This window comes from Hyaena hyaena, unplaced genomic scaffold, assembly GCF_003009895.1.
Source record: "Hyaena hyaena isolate Hyena2069 unplaced genomic scaffold, ASM300989v1 scaffold_24, whole genome shotgun sequence".
Taxonomy (NCBI): Eukaryota; Metazoa; Chordata; class Mammalia; order Carnivora; family Hyaenidae; genus Hyaena; species Hyaena hyaena.
This window is the reverse complement of record NW_024080656.1, coordinates 3,185,175-3,200,547: the sequence shown is the minus strand read 5'-3', so window position 1 is coordinate 3,200,547 and position 15,373 is coordinate 3,185,175. Positions and strand designations below refer to the sequence as shown.

The window sequence follows — 15,373 nt, the reverse complement described above, 5'->3', positions numbered from 1 at the left end:
TCTCTCTCTCTCTCTCTCTCTCTCTCTCTCTCTCTCAGGAATTTAAAAAAAAATAGGACATAAAAAGCACAAACAGTGATGGAGCACCTGGGTGACACAGCCAGTTAAGCATCCTGCTCAGTAAACGATCCAGTTTAAAAAAAGTGGACAGAAGATTTGAACAGACTTCACCAAATAAGATATACAAGTAGGAAATAAGCACAGGAAAAGACAGTCAACATTATTACCCATTAAGGAAATATAATTTCAGATTGCAGTGAGAAGTACCACTGCATAGTCATTTGAATGGATAAAATTAAAGATATTGTCCATAACCAAGTATTGATGAGATTTTAGACTGACTAAACCAAGTGTTGATATAGGAGATAGTTTGTTATAACATTAAGTGTACATATAATATTACTGTACAACTCAGGAATCCCAATACTACATATTTGCCTACAAAAAAAAAATAAAGCATAACTCCTAAAGACTTAAACCTTGCTTGTAGCAGCTTTATTTATATCTTTAAACTAGAATACCCTCCAAGTTCATCTGTTGGTAATTAGACAGACATACTGTGATAAATCCATGCAATGTAATACTTCTCAGCAATAGAACAAACTACTGATTCTACACAACAATGTGGAGGAATCTCCAGAGAATTATGTCACATAAAAGATGTCAAACACAAAATATGTGAAATTCTAGAAAAGGTAAAATTATAGTGGCAGAAGCCAGATCAGTGATTGCTGGTGTGGAAAAGAGATTGACCACACAGGGGAGCATAAGGCAGTTTTTTGGGGAGATGGGAATGTTTTTAGATATATATATATTCACAGTGAAGTACCACTTTATACCCACTAGTAGGGCTATAATAAAAAAGGTGAGTTGGAGAAGACACCGGGAAATTGTTACCCTCATATACTGCTGGTGGGAATGTAAAATGATGGAGCTTCTTTGGAAAAGAGTTAGGCAGTTCCTTAATGAGTTAAAACATAGAGGGGTGCCTGAGTGTTTCATTCGGTTAAGTGTCTGACTTTGGCTCAGGTTGTGATCTCGCAGTTTGTGAGTTAGAACCCTGTATCCGGCTCTCTGCTGTCAGTGCCAAGCCCACTTTGGATCCTCTGTCCCCCTCTCTGTCTGCCCTACCCCGACTTGTGAGCACTTGGCACCCACTCACGCGCACTTGTGCTCTTTCTCTCTCTTTCAAAAATAAACATTTGTGGTGCCTGGGTGGCTCAGTTGGTTAAGTGTCCAACTCTTGATCTCAGCTCTGGTTATGATCTCACAGTTTGAGGGTTCAGGCCCCACATTGTGCTTTGTGCTGACAACACAGAGATTGCTTGAGATTCTCTCTCTCCTTCTCTCTGCTCCTTCCCCACTTACTCTCGCTCTCTGTCTCTCTCAAAATAAATACACTTTAAAAAATAAATATTTTTTTAAAAAAACAGAGTTACTATATGACCCAGCAATTCCACTCCTAAATATATGCCCAAGAGAAGTGAAAATATATGTCCATACCTAGATATGAATGTTTACAGAAACATTATTCATAATAGCAAAAAAAAAAAAAAAAAAAAAGGAAACAACCCAAATGTCCATCAACTGATAAACAGATAAGCTCTCTTATATGCATATACTGGAAGATTATTCAGGATTAAAGTAAATGAAATGCCAATACATAGTACAACATGGATGAGAATCTGTTTATATGAAATATTCAGAATAGGCAAATGTCCCGCCGCAGAAAGCAGATTAGTAAATGACTAGGGCTAGAGAAGGTACGAGTGAATAGCAGTGACTCCTACTGGAAAAGGGGTTTTTTGAGGGATGGGGTAAAATCTAAAATTAGATTATGAACCTGTGAATATACACTAAAAACCACTGAATTATACATTTTAAATAGGTGAGTTGTATGGTATATAAATTATATTCCTAGCTAATGTTTATATACACTCCTAATTTGTTTTCAAAAAAAAATGTTTTATCAATTGAACATAGGAAGTTTTTAAATTCTTGTAATGTTAAAAGAGAAATAAAAGTACTAAAAGTGGTTTAAATTATATAGAAGATGCATCTGTGTACCTTATGTATTTTGTACATAATTTTTTTTTAGTAGTTTGACTAAAATATGCATATTTTGGGGCACCTAGGTGGCTCAGTCAGTTAAATGTCCGACTTCAGCTCAGGTCATGATCTCGCGGTTCGTGGGTTCAAGCCCCACATCAAGCTCTGTGCTGACAGCTAGCTCAGAGCCTGGAGCCTCTCTTCCGATTCTGTGTCTCCCTCTCTCTCTCTGACCCTCCTCCGCTTGTCCTGTCTCTGTCTCTCAAAAATATATAAATTTTTAAAAAACATTTAAAAATGCATATTTTCCAAGGGAAAAATTTTAACCTAAAAATTATGATTAATTCCCATTTGTTAAATATTTGCTGTTTACTAGGCCATTTGCTCTAATAATTTAATGTCTCCAAAATAAGGTATTTTTTTTTTCAGTTCACTGATGAGGAAACAGTCTCAAACCAAAAGTCACATGTATTGCAATGACATGGATGGAGCTAGAATATATTATGCAAAGTGAAATAAGTCCATCAGAAAAAGACAAATATATATAATTTCACTCATGTGGAATTTAAGAAACAAAACAGATGAAAATAGGGGAAGGGGCGGAAAAGACGGAGAAAGGGAAACCACAAGAGACTCCTAAGAATAGAGAGCAAACTGAAGGCTGATGGAGGGACATGGGTAGGGGGATGGGCTAGATGGGTGCTGGGTATTAAGAAGGGCGTTTGTTGTGATGAGTACTGAGTGTTGTATGTAAGTGATGAGTCATTGAATTCTACTGAAACCAATATTGCACTAATTAATTAACTAATTAAACTTAAAAATAAATAAAAATTAAGGATTAAAAAAAATCATACTTGTTTTTACCTAAAATAGTACCGTGTTGGGGTGCCTGGATGGCTCAGTCGGTTAAGCCTCTGACTTTTAATTTTGGCTCAAGTCATGATCCTCACAGTTTGTGAGTTAAAGCCCTGCGGCAGGCTTCATGCTGAGCATGAGCTTGCTTGGGATCCTCTGTCTCCCTCTCTTTCTGCCCCTCCCCTGCGTGTGTGCATGGGCTCACGCGTGCTCTCTCTCTCTTTCAAAATAAATAAACATTTTTAAAAACAAAAAACAGGCGCCTGGGTGGCTCCGTCAGTTAAGTGTCCAACTTCATCTCAGGTCATGATCTTGTGGTTCATGAGTTCTAGCCCTGTGTCTGGCTCTGTGCAGTTAGCTCGGAGCCTGGAGCCTGCTTTGGATTCTGTTGCCCCCTCTCTCTCTGCCCCTTCCCCACTTGTGCTCTGTCTCTGTCTTTCAAGAATAAAGAAACATTGGGTAAAAAAAAGTTCACCTTGTTAAAAAATAAATAAATGTAAGTACTGTGTTGCTACAAGTCTGATTTTTATTGACAAGTAATGTTCTGTTTTGTCGTGGTTAGGTATGTTTGAAACACTAATTTCATAATGTTGGACAATTAAATGTTTTCTAATTGATGGATCTGTTTATCAATATAACAGGGTGCTTCTAATGAACTGCTTCTTTTCTCTAAATTTTTACGAATAGAATTACTGACTCCGTGAATTAATTACCAAGGATTAATTTAAACTCTTTTGTCCGTGTATTTGTCTTTTACTTTGAATTGTCATTTGTCCATTTAGCAACTGCCATCTATTGTTTTTCTCCAATTGTAAACAGTCTCTTTATATATAGAGATCAATGTTAAATTATATTTCCAGTAGGTATCATTTAATTTTAGTTTTGTTGTTTTTCAGTACGTGGAGTTTGGGTGAGGTTGTGGGGAAATAAAAATAATCTCAGCTGTCAAATAGAGAGCAATGTTTAAAAAGTCATGAAATGAGGGTGGCTCAGTCTGTTAAGCATTCTGCTCTTGATTTCAGCTTGGGTAATGCTCTGAACAGTTCGTGGGATGAAGCCATTGGATTCTCTCTTTTCCTCTCTCTCTCCGCCCCTTCCCCACTCAGGCACAAGCTCTCTTTCAAAATAAATAAACTTTCTTTCCTAGTCTCAAAATAACTTTTTCCTCCAGGAACATACTTGTAGCTAATGTTTAGATTCCGTATGTGTTCTACCACAATACAATTAGGAATTACTAATCTACTAAGGTTGCTAATTTAGATTTTCTTGTTTTAATAGTGCACTGGTAAAACTGATGAATAAATCAATAGAGGGAACAGCAGATGATGAGGAGGAGGGTGTAAGTCCAGATACAGCTATTCGTTCAGGACTTGAACTTCTTAAGGTACTTTTGAAATATTTCTGTCTCCATGAATTTCCACAGTCTTAATTCGGAATCTCCTAAGGACATGCAAGGGTGGGGCTTTATTTCATTGGAAACTATTTGAAAAATTAAAACATGTGTGGTAGAAATCATATTTTATAAAAATGTATGTCTTTTATATTACAATAATGTAATTGTTTTACAATATAAAATAATGTTTTGAGGATTTGCTATTTCATTCATCATTTGCATACATGTATTTAACAACATGTACTTGTGACAGTATATTCTAAATGATCTAGTCTTTTCATCTGGAGTAGTAGGACTGCTCACAGGAATTATGAGAGCATCTGTCTTATCAGGAAATTTTTAAACAGTTGCTGCTCATATTTATATTCTTATGCCAGAGAATTCAGAGAATAGAGCAATTAGTAAGAGCCAGATCAGGCAAGACTTTGTGGACAAGATATGGCTTAATCTAGGGGTAACACAGCATCATGAAAGATAGTAGTTCTTGGCACATTTTAGGGAATATTGGGAGTCTAGCCTAACTAGAAAAAAAGATTATTTTGGGGAGTAATGGGAGACAGGATTGGTTTTAGATTGTGGAATGCTCTTGGAGCAGAATGGTATTATCAGGGTCTTTGATTCTGGCTTTCAGTATGGCATAGCACTTAACAGAGCTCTCATCAGAGTAAAGAGGAAATTGAAGGCAGATATTTAGATCACTACAATATATAGACTAAAGGAGAAGAGACAAGCCAGTGCAATGGACATTAGATAGAAAAGAGAGTGATGGGATTGTATTGGAATGGTTTCAAATTTAATTTCATGTAAAGATTTGATAAGATGCTTCATGAGAAAGATTTTATATTTTTGATAATGAGCTTATATTTTTAAATAGTTTTAAGAGTGAAATCTTTAAGATAAACATTTTTCATTGGTTGTTTGATTCATTTTTTCAAATTTGATCCTCCATTTTTCTTTAAAATTTACAAGGTTTTTTAAATCAACTTATTACTAACATGTCAACATACTGTCTAAATATTATCAGCAAGAATCTCACCAAATGAGACCATCTCTTTACTTTATAACCTATTAAATAAATGCTTATTGAAAAAGTTAATGAAATCTGCATGCTCCATCCCCTGTCCACGCCTCTCCACTTTTAGCCTTATTTCTGATATTATGCTAACTAAATTGTTTCCACTTCATGGAAAGTAAACTTTGTAGACATGTTATGTCCAACTTGCTGTAAACTCCTTAGATAGACTGGGACTTATGTAGTAATAAGTAAGGGAATAGTTATGTATATGTTTTTAATCATGATTAAAAGTTGACAGTTATGGCTTCTTTGTTTATAGTTATGACAAGTAAACATTTTGTTGGATGGATTTCAGTTAAAATATTCTTTTTAGAGTATTATTTTGTCAGTTGAAATAAAGCTCTGTTTTAACATTTTGTACACATCACAGTATCACAGTCCTTAAAAAAAGAGCCATATTTTCTGCATTCCCAGTTTCAGAATAGACTGAGAGGTGAAGAAGAAAATAGGGCAAAGGCTATATATCAACACTCTTGGAGTCTACTGCACAGTATTTCTTTTAATGTGTCATTAAACACAACAAATTACAAAGGAGACTATGAAATAAAATATTCTGTATAGCTAGCATATGCAGCCCATAATTTTGAATTATATTTAGAGTATAAAATAATTATTTTCTTTTAATGAAAACCATTGTCTATACTTCTAAAGTTCTATCTGTTCCTCCAGGTTCTGTCTTTCACACATCCTACCTCGTTCCACTCTGCAGAGACATATGAGTCCCTGTTACAGTGCCTCAGAATGGAAGATGACAAGGTAGCAGAAGCTGCTATACAAATTTTTAGAAATACAGGCCACAAAATAGAAACAGACCTACCCCAGATACGATCGTGAGTATATTTTTTCTTATGGTAAACACAAAAGTTTTTAAGTGTAGGAGCCCAACAGTCATTTTTCCTTTCATGTAGGAAGAGAAGAGAGAGGAGAGAGGAAAGACAACTTTTATTTAGCAACTTTTGTGTATCCTTTGTTTATCTTTTCTCTGCCTCATACTCCCCCCCCGCCCCCCCCACTACTGGAAGAACAAACTGAAAAAGAAATTAAAAGAATCCACTGAAACTTTGTTTATAACAAGATTATTTTTGAATATTAATATTAATAAAAAGTTATCACAGAATTATAATTTGTGGTTAATAGATTTTCCTTCTCTATGTACATTTTTTCCCCCTCCAACTGGTTTAATTCAATAGCTGCTACTGATCTGTCTCACCAAAGAATGGGATAACCAAGTAGTGTGTTTAATGGCATATCTTATTAGTTGCTTGGTTTTTGGCAGTGGTGGTTTTATAATTTTGATCTCTCCCTCAAGATTACCTTTTCTCTTTGATCATAAGAGTGAAATAAATTTTGATATTTTTACTTTGACATCTTAAAGAGGTTGCCTTAGGATCAAACTTGTGCTGAGAGTTTATATTTAGACAAAAGATGTGGGAGATATCTTTTGGAGGAAAAACACATTGCTGATAGCAGTTGAGTCACATGTTCAGGGTATATGCAAATAGTTTCGGATATATCCAGATCAAACCGTTTTTCCTTACAGGGCAATAATAGGACAAGAGGACTCCTGACTCCTAAAGTTTTTTGGGTGGTTTTTTTTTTTTTTTATGTTTTGTTTATTTTTGAGACAAAGAGACAGAGCATGAGCAGGGGAAGGGCAGAGAGATAGGGAGACACAGAATTTGAAGTAGGCTCCCTACTTCCTCTGTGCTGACAGCACAGAGCCATCGCAGAGCTTGAACCCACAAATCATGAGATCATGACCTGTGCCAAAGTTGGACACCTAACCGACTGAGCCATCCAGGCATTCCCTGACTCCTAAAGTTTTTATTAAATTTGTAAGCTAATAGTTTAATTTGAGAAATAAATCAATATTTATTGTACATTCTTTTTAATCTCAGAACTGTACTAGTATAAAAGAATTACCACATTTAGTCCCTGGACTCAAGGTGTGTATAGTCTAGAAATGATAATCTTTGTACTTGTACATTGGGGAAAAAAATCATTGACACAGTAGGATAAAGCTTCTGGTGAGTTTTTCAAGATAGGAAAGCCTATTTTAAGGTAAAGGATTTCTTCTTAAAGGAATTCTGTCCCATCGGAAGCAGTGGAAAATGGGGGTAGGTAAAATAGTTAACTTTGGACATAAGGTCTAAAACCTGTTGTTCTTTAGACTAATGAGGAAGGAAGGAGAGAGTAACTGAAAAGCAGAGAAGCAAAACGATGCAGGCCTCAATAACAACCCTGATGGCATCATTGGATTATAGCACACTAGAAAAAAGCAGAAGAAAAGGTTAAATTTGATTTATGTGTCATCATTTCATTAGGCTAAGAAGAATTAATAACACATTTAACAACAATTTGATCAACACTATGTCTTCCTTTGTTACTTGTGTTATTTATAAGAACCGCTACTCTGGTAAATGAGTTTGTGAGAGAAAGACTTAAACAGTGTAGAGTTAAGGAGGCTACTGGGCCATGGAAATTTCTATCTTATAATTCTAAACCTGTATATAGAGAAATGTGTCATATTCATAAATGTCAAATCAGATTTATACTGATTAGCATATATTCTAGTTTTTTGATTGAGGTACATGACCTGGTATCTGGGGTAATGCTCTTAATGTCTAGCCTCCCATTTTCATAAGAGCACCTTTTGTCACCATTGTATTTGAGATCACTGACCTTATAATCTATAAAAACAGAACCACTGCATTAAATGTATGAAAAGTGCCTTTACTTAAAATTATTTTTGCCTCAAATAGATTTTCTTATTAAAAGAATACTTAAATGTTCATTGTAAAAAGCTAAAACTTGGGGCACCTGGATGGCTCAGTTGTTTAAGTGGCCAACTCATGATTTTGGCTCAGGTTATGATCTCAGGCTCATGAGATCAAGCCTCCCATTGGGCCCTGTACTGAGCATGGAACCTGCTTAAGATTCTCTCTCCCTCTCTCTGCTCCTCCCCTGCTCATTCTCTCTTTCTCCCTTTCTCAAAAATAAATAAATAAATCTGAAACTTTTAGGAAATATAGAGAAAGAGTCATTATCCATACTTTGATATTTCTTTGAGTATTTTGTCTACTTGATGTGTATACCTATTCTTTTATAGGTTGATATTTACATGCTGTTTTCTTCATATAATGTTTTCATATATCGTCAACACTTAATGCTTTAAGACTGTAATGTGTTATTTCCATATTGTCCTTTGGGAAGATTGTTTTACTTTGACCAGTGTCAGTATGGAGGTTAAGTGTGTGGATTTTGGAACAGAAGTACACATCTTCACATGCTAACTCCACCATTTCCTAGCTCCATCACCTTAAGAAACTTAAGAAATAAAACAATATTTTTGAGCTTCGGTTTTCTCATCTCTTTAATAAATGTAATTAATAATCCTCTTTGGGTGACTATGAGGATTAATTGAAACAATCCACATAAAAACACTTAGAATGGTGCTTGGTACAAGTACTCAATAATTGTTAGATGTTTTTATTACTCCTCTACCAGTATATATGTGTCGTTTTCGTTGCATACTTTGTTATACTGCTGTCATTTCAGCCTTTTAATAAAACGTGGCCTTTTGTTCCTTTTTGTGCATGGCTACTTTAAAGTTTATTTACTTACTTTGAGAGATAGAAAGAGTATGAGCAGGGGAGGGGCAGAGAGAAGAGGGAGTGAGAGAATCCCAAGCAGGCTCTGTAATTTGCACGGAGCCCAGCAGAGGGATCGATCTCATGACCATGAGACCATGACCTGAGCCAAAATCAAGAGTCACACATTTAACTAACTGAGTCACCCATGTGCCTTCCATGGCTGCTTTAAAGTAACCAAATGGGAGGAGCGCCCAGGTGGCTCAGTCCATTAAGCATCCGACTTCAGCTCATGTCATGATCTCGTACCCTGTGTCAGGGTCTGTGCTAACAACTCAGAGCCTGGAGCCTGCTTCAGATTCTGTGTCTCCTTCTCTCTCTGCACCCCTCCCCCCATGCTCTGCCTCTCTCTCTCTCCCTTTCTCTCTCTCTCTTTCTCTGTCTCTCAAAATGAAAAAACATTGTAAAAATTATTTTTTAAAAACTGAAGGGATTGTGAAAGGGAAGTGGAAAATTAGGAATATGTACTTGGAAGGTAAATATAAAAATAATGGCATGGGGCAAGTTTTAGATTATAAATTAAGGGCTGGCTTATTTCTCTATATTCATGAGGTGGCTTTAAAACAAAAGTTGTCTCCTGCAGTAGCCTTTTTCTTGAGACATTGCGTTTCTTGGATTATAGACAAGGAGCTTTAAGCCTTTCTGCAAATGAGATAATTTTTAAGAGTCTTCTCAGGGTTTCTGGCTGGCTCAGTTGATGAAGTATGCAGCTCTTAATCTCGGGTCATGAGTTTGAGCTCCACATTGGATGTAGAGATTACATGCATTTATACGTACATACATACATACATACATACATGCAGCTTAAAAAATAAGAAAGGCTTCTATACCAGCATACATCCAAGCAGTTATGGGAGAGGAAGTAGGAGACAACCAAAAGAACTATTTGTAGTGTATGGGCTTTTTTTTTTTTTAACTATGGTATTATTTATTTTGCAGGACCTTAATTCCCATTTTACATCAGAAAGCAAAGAGAGGTACTCCACACCAAGCAAAACAGGCTGTTCATTGTATACATGCCATATTCACAAACAAAGAAGTCCAGCTTGCACAGATTTTTGAGGTATATATATATATATGTATGTATGTATATAGGATGTGTTTATGTTGATATTTATTCTTATGCTGTGTGTTTCGATGAAGACAGAAGGTAACTTTTTTTGGCTATTTAGTTTCACCCTAGTTATATATTCCATGGGAGCAGGGACACTCTTTTTCAGCACTGTATTCACAGCCTTTAGATCAGATTATATGTTCAAATACTCTTTTGAAGAATATTTTGTGTGTTTGTTTTAGAACATTTTAATTTTCACTCTATTCCCTCGGTGGTCCACTTATCCTCAGAAAGTAATAGTAGATGACTTCTAACCACCCAGTTTAAAGTACCTGTCAACCCTACCTGAAAATTAATCCTGTTTGCCTTTTCTTATGTGTGATCCTTGGCCTGATTCCACTACTAGAAAAGTACTCTTGTTTTTGTAAATTGGATATAGTATCTACAGAACCCACTGAACCCTTATTTTTTATGGTCCATGGTCATTTAAAATGTCCCTACAGGATAAGAAATCCACCAACATAACAAGCCTATCATTGTAAATGACTTGAAAATAATTCTGACTTGATGATAGAGAAATGTTCTTGTTTTTACTTCTGCCTTTTACGTGGGCTTTTTTTTTCTTTTGTGTTTTTTTTTTTTTTTTGTATCCTTTCATCATATTAAATTTCAGTAAGTACAATAAGAATCAAGTGTGTGATATGGTTGAAGTTACTTTTGTTCATATCATTAGAATAGATTTGCTTGGGCACAATAAATTCAGGATGGTCAGGAGCATTTACTATTTCCATAGAATGTCTAGATATTTATAAAACAAAACTGGTAATTTTGACTGTTTTATTTTTATAGCCACTCAGTAGGAGTCTGAATGCTGATGTACCAGAACAACTTATAACTCCATTAGTTTCATTGGGCCACATTTCTATGTTAGCACCAGATCAGTTCGCTTCCCCAATGAAATCTGTAGTAGCAAATTTTATTGTGAAAGATCTGCTAATGAATGACAGGGTAAGTTTCTAATTTAATTAAATTTAGAATAATGAGACTAAAACTATTTATATCTTCATCACAGAAACATTTCTGCTTCTCTGTTTAATTTTCTTTTCCTTTTAAATTATTGTGTGTTTTCTCTCTTTATTTATTTACTAAAATTTCCAAATGACATTCTGACTTCAGTATAGCTATTACCAGAACTTAACATTTAGGAAAGAAAAATTGAGAACATGGGATGAATGAATCATTAAGTAAAAAATATAAATCAAATGCTATCATCCTAACATTTGTAGGACATTTTACTGGATGCTAGAATTTTGTTTTATCAAATGTTAAAAATATAAATAGATATGTATTTAGTGTTTTGATTTAACTGGCATTTCAGAATATAATTACATTGCACTTTTGGCACTAGACTTGTATTCTGTTCCAGTTACGGAAATGTGTAGGTGAATGGGTGCTCACGTGTATGTGCGCACATGCTAATTTATTAGCTCTGGGCTGGAACCCAGGAATGTATAGCTTGAAAAGTCTCCCCAAGCGATTCCTGAAAACACATACCTGATTAAGAATTCAATTTACAAAGTGAATCTAAATTAAAAAGATGTTAAATGGTGACCAATCCATTTTATCTGCTGGATCCTTGTTGATGACTTTCAGGGAAGTGCTGTTTTATCCAATTTACCTATTCTTTCCACTTGATCCAATAGTCTTGGAGCCTTCGATATCCAAACTTAAAAAGATAGACATTTTAGTGCATTTCTTTCTCTTTCCCTTCCTCCATTTAGATGTAATAGACAAGGATAGAAGAACATAGCCAAAGTGTCATTTCCCACTTAACACATTCAGGCTGTTTATTGCACTATTGACAGATGTGGCTGGCAACCAGTGTAAAATTTAAGATACCTCTTAAATGACTTGATTGTTGATAGATTGTAGTTTAAGGTGACTCTTTTTTGTTGTTTGTGTGGTAAAATATGCATGATTTAAACTTTGGCAGTTTTGCCATTTTTAAGTGTACAATTCACTTATGTTATATACACCAACATTCTTGTTTTTGTTGTTGGGTTGGTATTTTTGTTTTGTTTTTTAAAAAACAAGTTTAGGGTAAAACATTAAAAAAAAAAACAAGTTTAGGGGCACTTGGGTGGCTCAGTCGGTTAAGCATCCAACTCGGTTTTGGCTCATGAGTTCAAGTCCCATGTCAGGCTCTGCTGATAATATAGAGCCTACTTGGGATTCTGTCTTTCTTTTCCTCTCTCTGCCCCTTCTTTGTTCATTTGTGCTCGCTCGCTCTCAAATAAACACTTAAAAAAAAAATTTTAATACCATGTATGCCGTCTCTGTACATGGAAGTACCCAGGAAAGCCAAATAACTCTCCAAAATGACACAAGCCACCACCTAAAATATGTACCTACATTCTTGTGTAACTGTCACCACTGTTTCCAGAACTTTTTATTTTTTTTAATTTTTTTTTCTTTTTTTTAATTTATTTCTGAGAGAGAGAGACAACGTGAGCAGGGAAGGGTCAGAGAGAGAGGGGGACACAGAATCTGAAACAGCCTCCAGTTTCTGAGCTAGGTGTCAGCACAGAGCCTGACGCAGGGCTCGAACCCACGAACTGTGAGATCATGACCTGAGCTGAAGTCGGATGCTTAACCAACTGAGCCACCCAGGCACCCCCAGACCTTTTTAATCTCCAACAAAAACTCTGCATTCATTAACCAGTAACCCCCACAGAGTCTGGTCACCTCTATTGTACTTTCTTCTGACTCTGAATTTCCCTGTTCTAGATACCTCTTATCATACAATATTTGTCGTTTTGTGCCTGGCATATTTCACTAGCATAATGATTTCAAGATTCATTGTGTTATGTATCAGAAGTTCATTCATATTATGCCAGAAAAATATTGTATGTGTAGCCTACATTTTTGTTTGTTGATGGACAGTTGGATTTTTTCCCACCTTTTGACTTTTGTGAATAATGATGATATGAACATTTGCATCCCTGTTTTGAAGTCTTTTTGGATATATGCTAGGAATGGAATTGCTGGGTCACATGATCATTCTATGTTGTACTTTTTGAGGCACTGACAAACTGTTTTCCACAGCGTCTATAGCATTTTGCATTCCCACCATCAATACACAAGGCTTCCGATTTCTTCACATCTTTGCCAACACTTATCTTTTCTGTATTTTTGATAATGGCCATTCTGGTGGGTGTAAAGTAGTATCTCATGGTTTTGCTTTGAGTTTCACTAATGATTTGATAGATGTGGCTGGCAACCAATGTGAAAACCCTCTAACAATGTAGAGGGTTGGTTTTTTTTTTTTTTTTTGTTTTTTTTTTTTTTTTTTTTTTTTTTCTTTTTTTTTTTTTTTTATTNTTTTTTTTTTTTTTTTTGGTTTTTTTTTTCATGTACTTTTGGCCATTTATGTATCTTTGAATATTTAAAGTCATTTGGACACTTTTAATTGGGTTGTTTATCATTGCTGAGTTCTAAGAATTTTTTATTAAACCCTTGTCGGGTATTGGCCAAATCAAACATCATGAAGATTTTCTCCTATATCTTCTTCCTAGAGTTTTATAGTTTTAACTCTTAAATTATGATCTTTGATCCATTTTGAGTTAATTTTTGTATATAAGGTAACAGTGCATCTTCATTTTTCTGCTTGTGGATGTCTAGTTTTTCTAGCACCATTTGTTGAAGTAATTGGTCTACCTTGTTAAAAATCAATTGACCATATATTTGAGTGTTTTCTGTGTTCCCTCTTTTGTTGCATTGGTATATGATTTGTAGTAAGGTTTGAAATCGGGAAGCTCAAGTCCTTCAACTCTGTTCTTCTTTTTCAAGCTCTGGTGACTTTTCTGTAGGATTCCTAGAGCACTGCATTGTTCAGCATGAAAAACTTAATGAAGGAAACTTTAAAATTCTTTCTAAGAATTAAATATATTCAATTGTCTATAGTCAACAGGTGAGAAGAATGGAAAATTATGGTCTCCAGATGAAGAGGTTTCCCCTGAAGTACTAGCAAAGGTAAATGTGTGTAGGCCTTGATAATTTTTATGAATGAAATAGATACGCTTTAACTGGACATTTAGTGAGTTTTTTAAATGAGGTATTTTATTTGTAAATCAAAAGTTGTGTTTCTCAAAGAAATTGTAGTCCTCATGTAGTTATTTACATATATCTATGTCAACATTTTCCACTGAACTGCTGAAGTAATTGCAGTGAGGCTGTTTTACACAGAAATTGTTTGTAGGGTGTTGATGCTCAGAAGCATCTCAGGTCTAGCCTTTACTACCACTCTCTACAAAAATATGAATATTAATTTGGCAAAAGTAGATAGCTGTCATCAAATTGGTAACTTTTGATACTTGCAAAATGTACCTCAGTAAAGCTCATTTTTAAAGTGGTAGTGTTGGGGTTGAAAACAAGTTATTATCTTCTTAAAATCTGTTTCACCTTTTGTAGCTTTATAGTTCTGTTCCATCAGTTCCTTTTTCCATTTTGTCAATAAATACGGTAAATAACACCTAGATCCTTTAGCTGATTTTTCCATGCTTATTGATAGCAATCTTTTGAGTGTAAACCTCTAAGTAATTATGACCACAATAATTAGGGAATCTCCTAGTTTTATTTATGAGGATAGTCAGACACAGACTTCTTGATTTCTTCAAAATAGTTTTTTCAGTACTACACAATATTAAAGTCTATCTGAATAGCTCATTTTAATCACTGTAATAGGTATAGTTTAAATAGTTATTTTTAAAAAATGTATTTTCAAATAATTTGAAGTTTCTGGGTAAGTGTGAAAAGTCTGAGTTCAAGAACCAGACTTTGGGCAAGTTATCTCTCATAGTAATGTGTCCCAGTTGCCTTATCTGTTGGAAATGAAAACACTTCCCTTGTAAAATTGTTTGGGACATCAAATAGGTTAAAACATTTATAGCTCCAGGAAAAGTGCTTATTATAGATTCAACAGGATAAATATTCTTATTGTTATTGTTACTATCCTACAGAGTTGTTTGATAAAACATTATCTACCAGCAATTAAGCAACCCCATTAATCTAATTAACATAAATAAATCTTCCCTTAATTGGAATTTTAAGTTCCTTTGTTTTTTTAGCATGTTAATATTTTATAGGTACAGGCAATTAAACTTCTGGTAAGGTGGCTGTTGGGTATGAAAAACAACCAGTCTAAATCTGCCAATTCAACTCTTCGATTATTATCAGCGATGTTGGTTAGTGAGGGTGACCTGACAGAGCAAAAGAGAATCAGGTGAGATTTTTCTTCC

At 35.0% G+C, this 15,373-nt stretch overlaps 1 protein-coding gene across 2 annotated transcripts in view; it reads left to right on the top strand.

The window, feature by feature from the left end:
• PDS5A (PDS5 cohesin associated factor A) overlaps nucleotides 1-15,373 on the top strand; it is a 138,029-nt gene that overhangs the window by 85,402 nt on the left and 37,254 nt on the right. For both annotated transcript variants that reach the window (XM_039226984.1, XM_039226985.1), the window contains exons 18-23: nucleotides 4,183-4,288; nucleotides 6,042-6,202; nucleotides 9,962-10,085; nucleotides 10,926-11,084; nucleotides 14,040-14,108; nucleotides 15,221-15,357. In XM_039226984.1, the coding sequence (XP_039082915.1) occupies nucleotides 4,183-4,288; nucleotides 6,042-6,202; nucleotides 9,962-10,085; nucleotides 10,926-11,084; nucleotides 14,040-14,108; nucleotides 15,221-15,357 (756 nt within the window). The remainder of the gene's footprint in view (nucleotides 1-4,182; nucleotides 4,289-6,041; nucleotides 6,203-9,961; nucleotides 10,086-10,925; nucleotides 11,085-14,039; nucleotides 14,109-15,220; nucleotides 15,358-15,373) is intronic.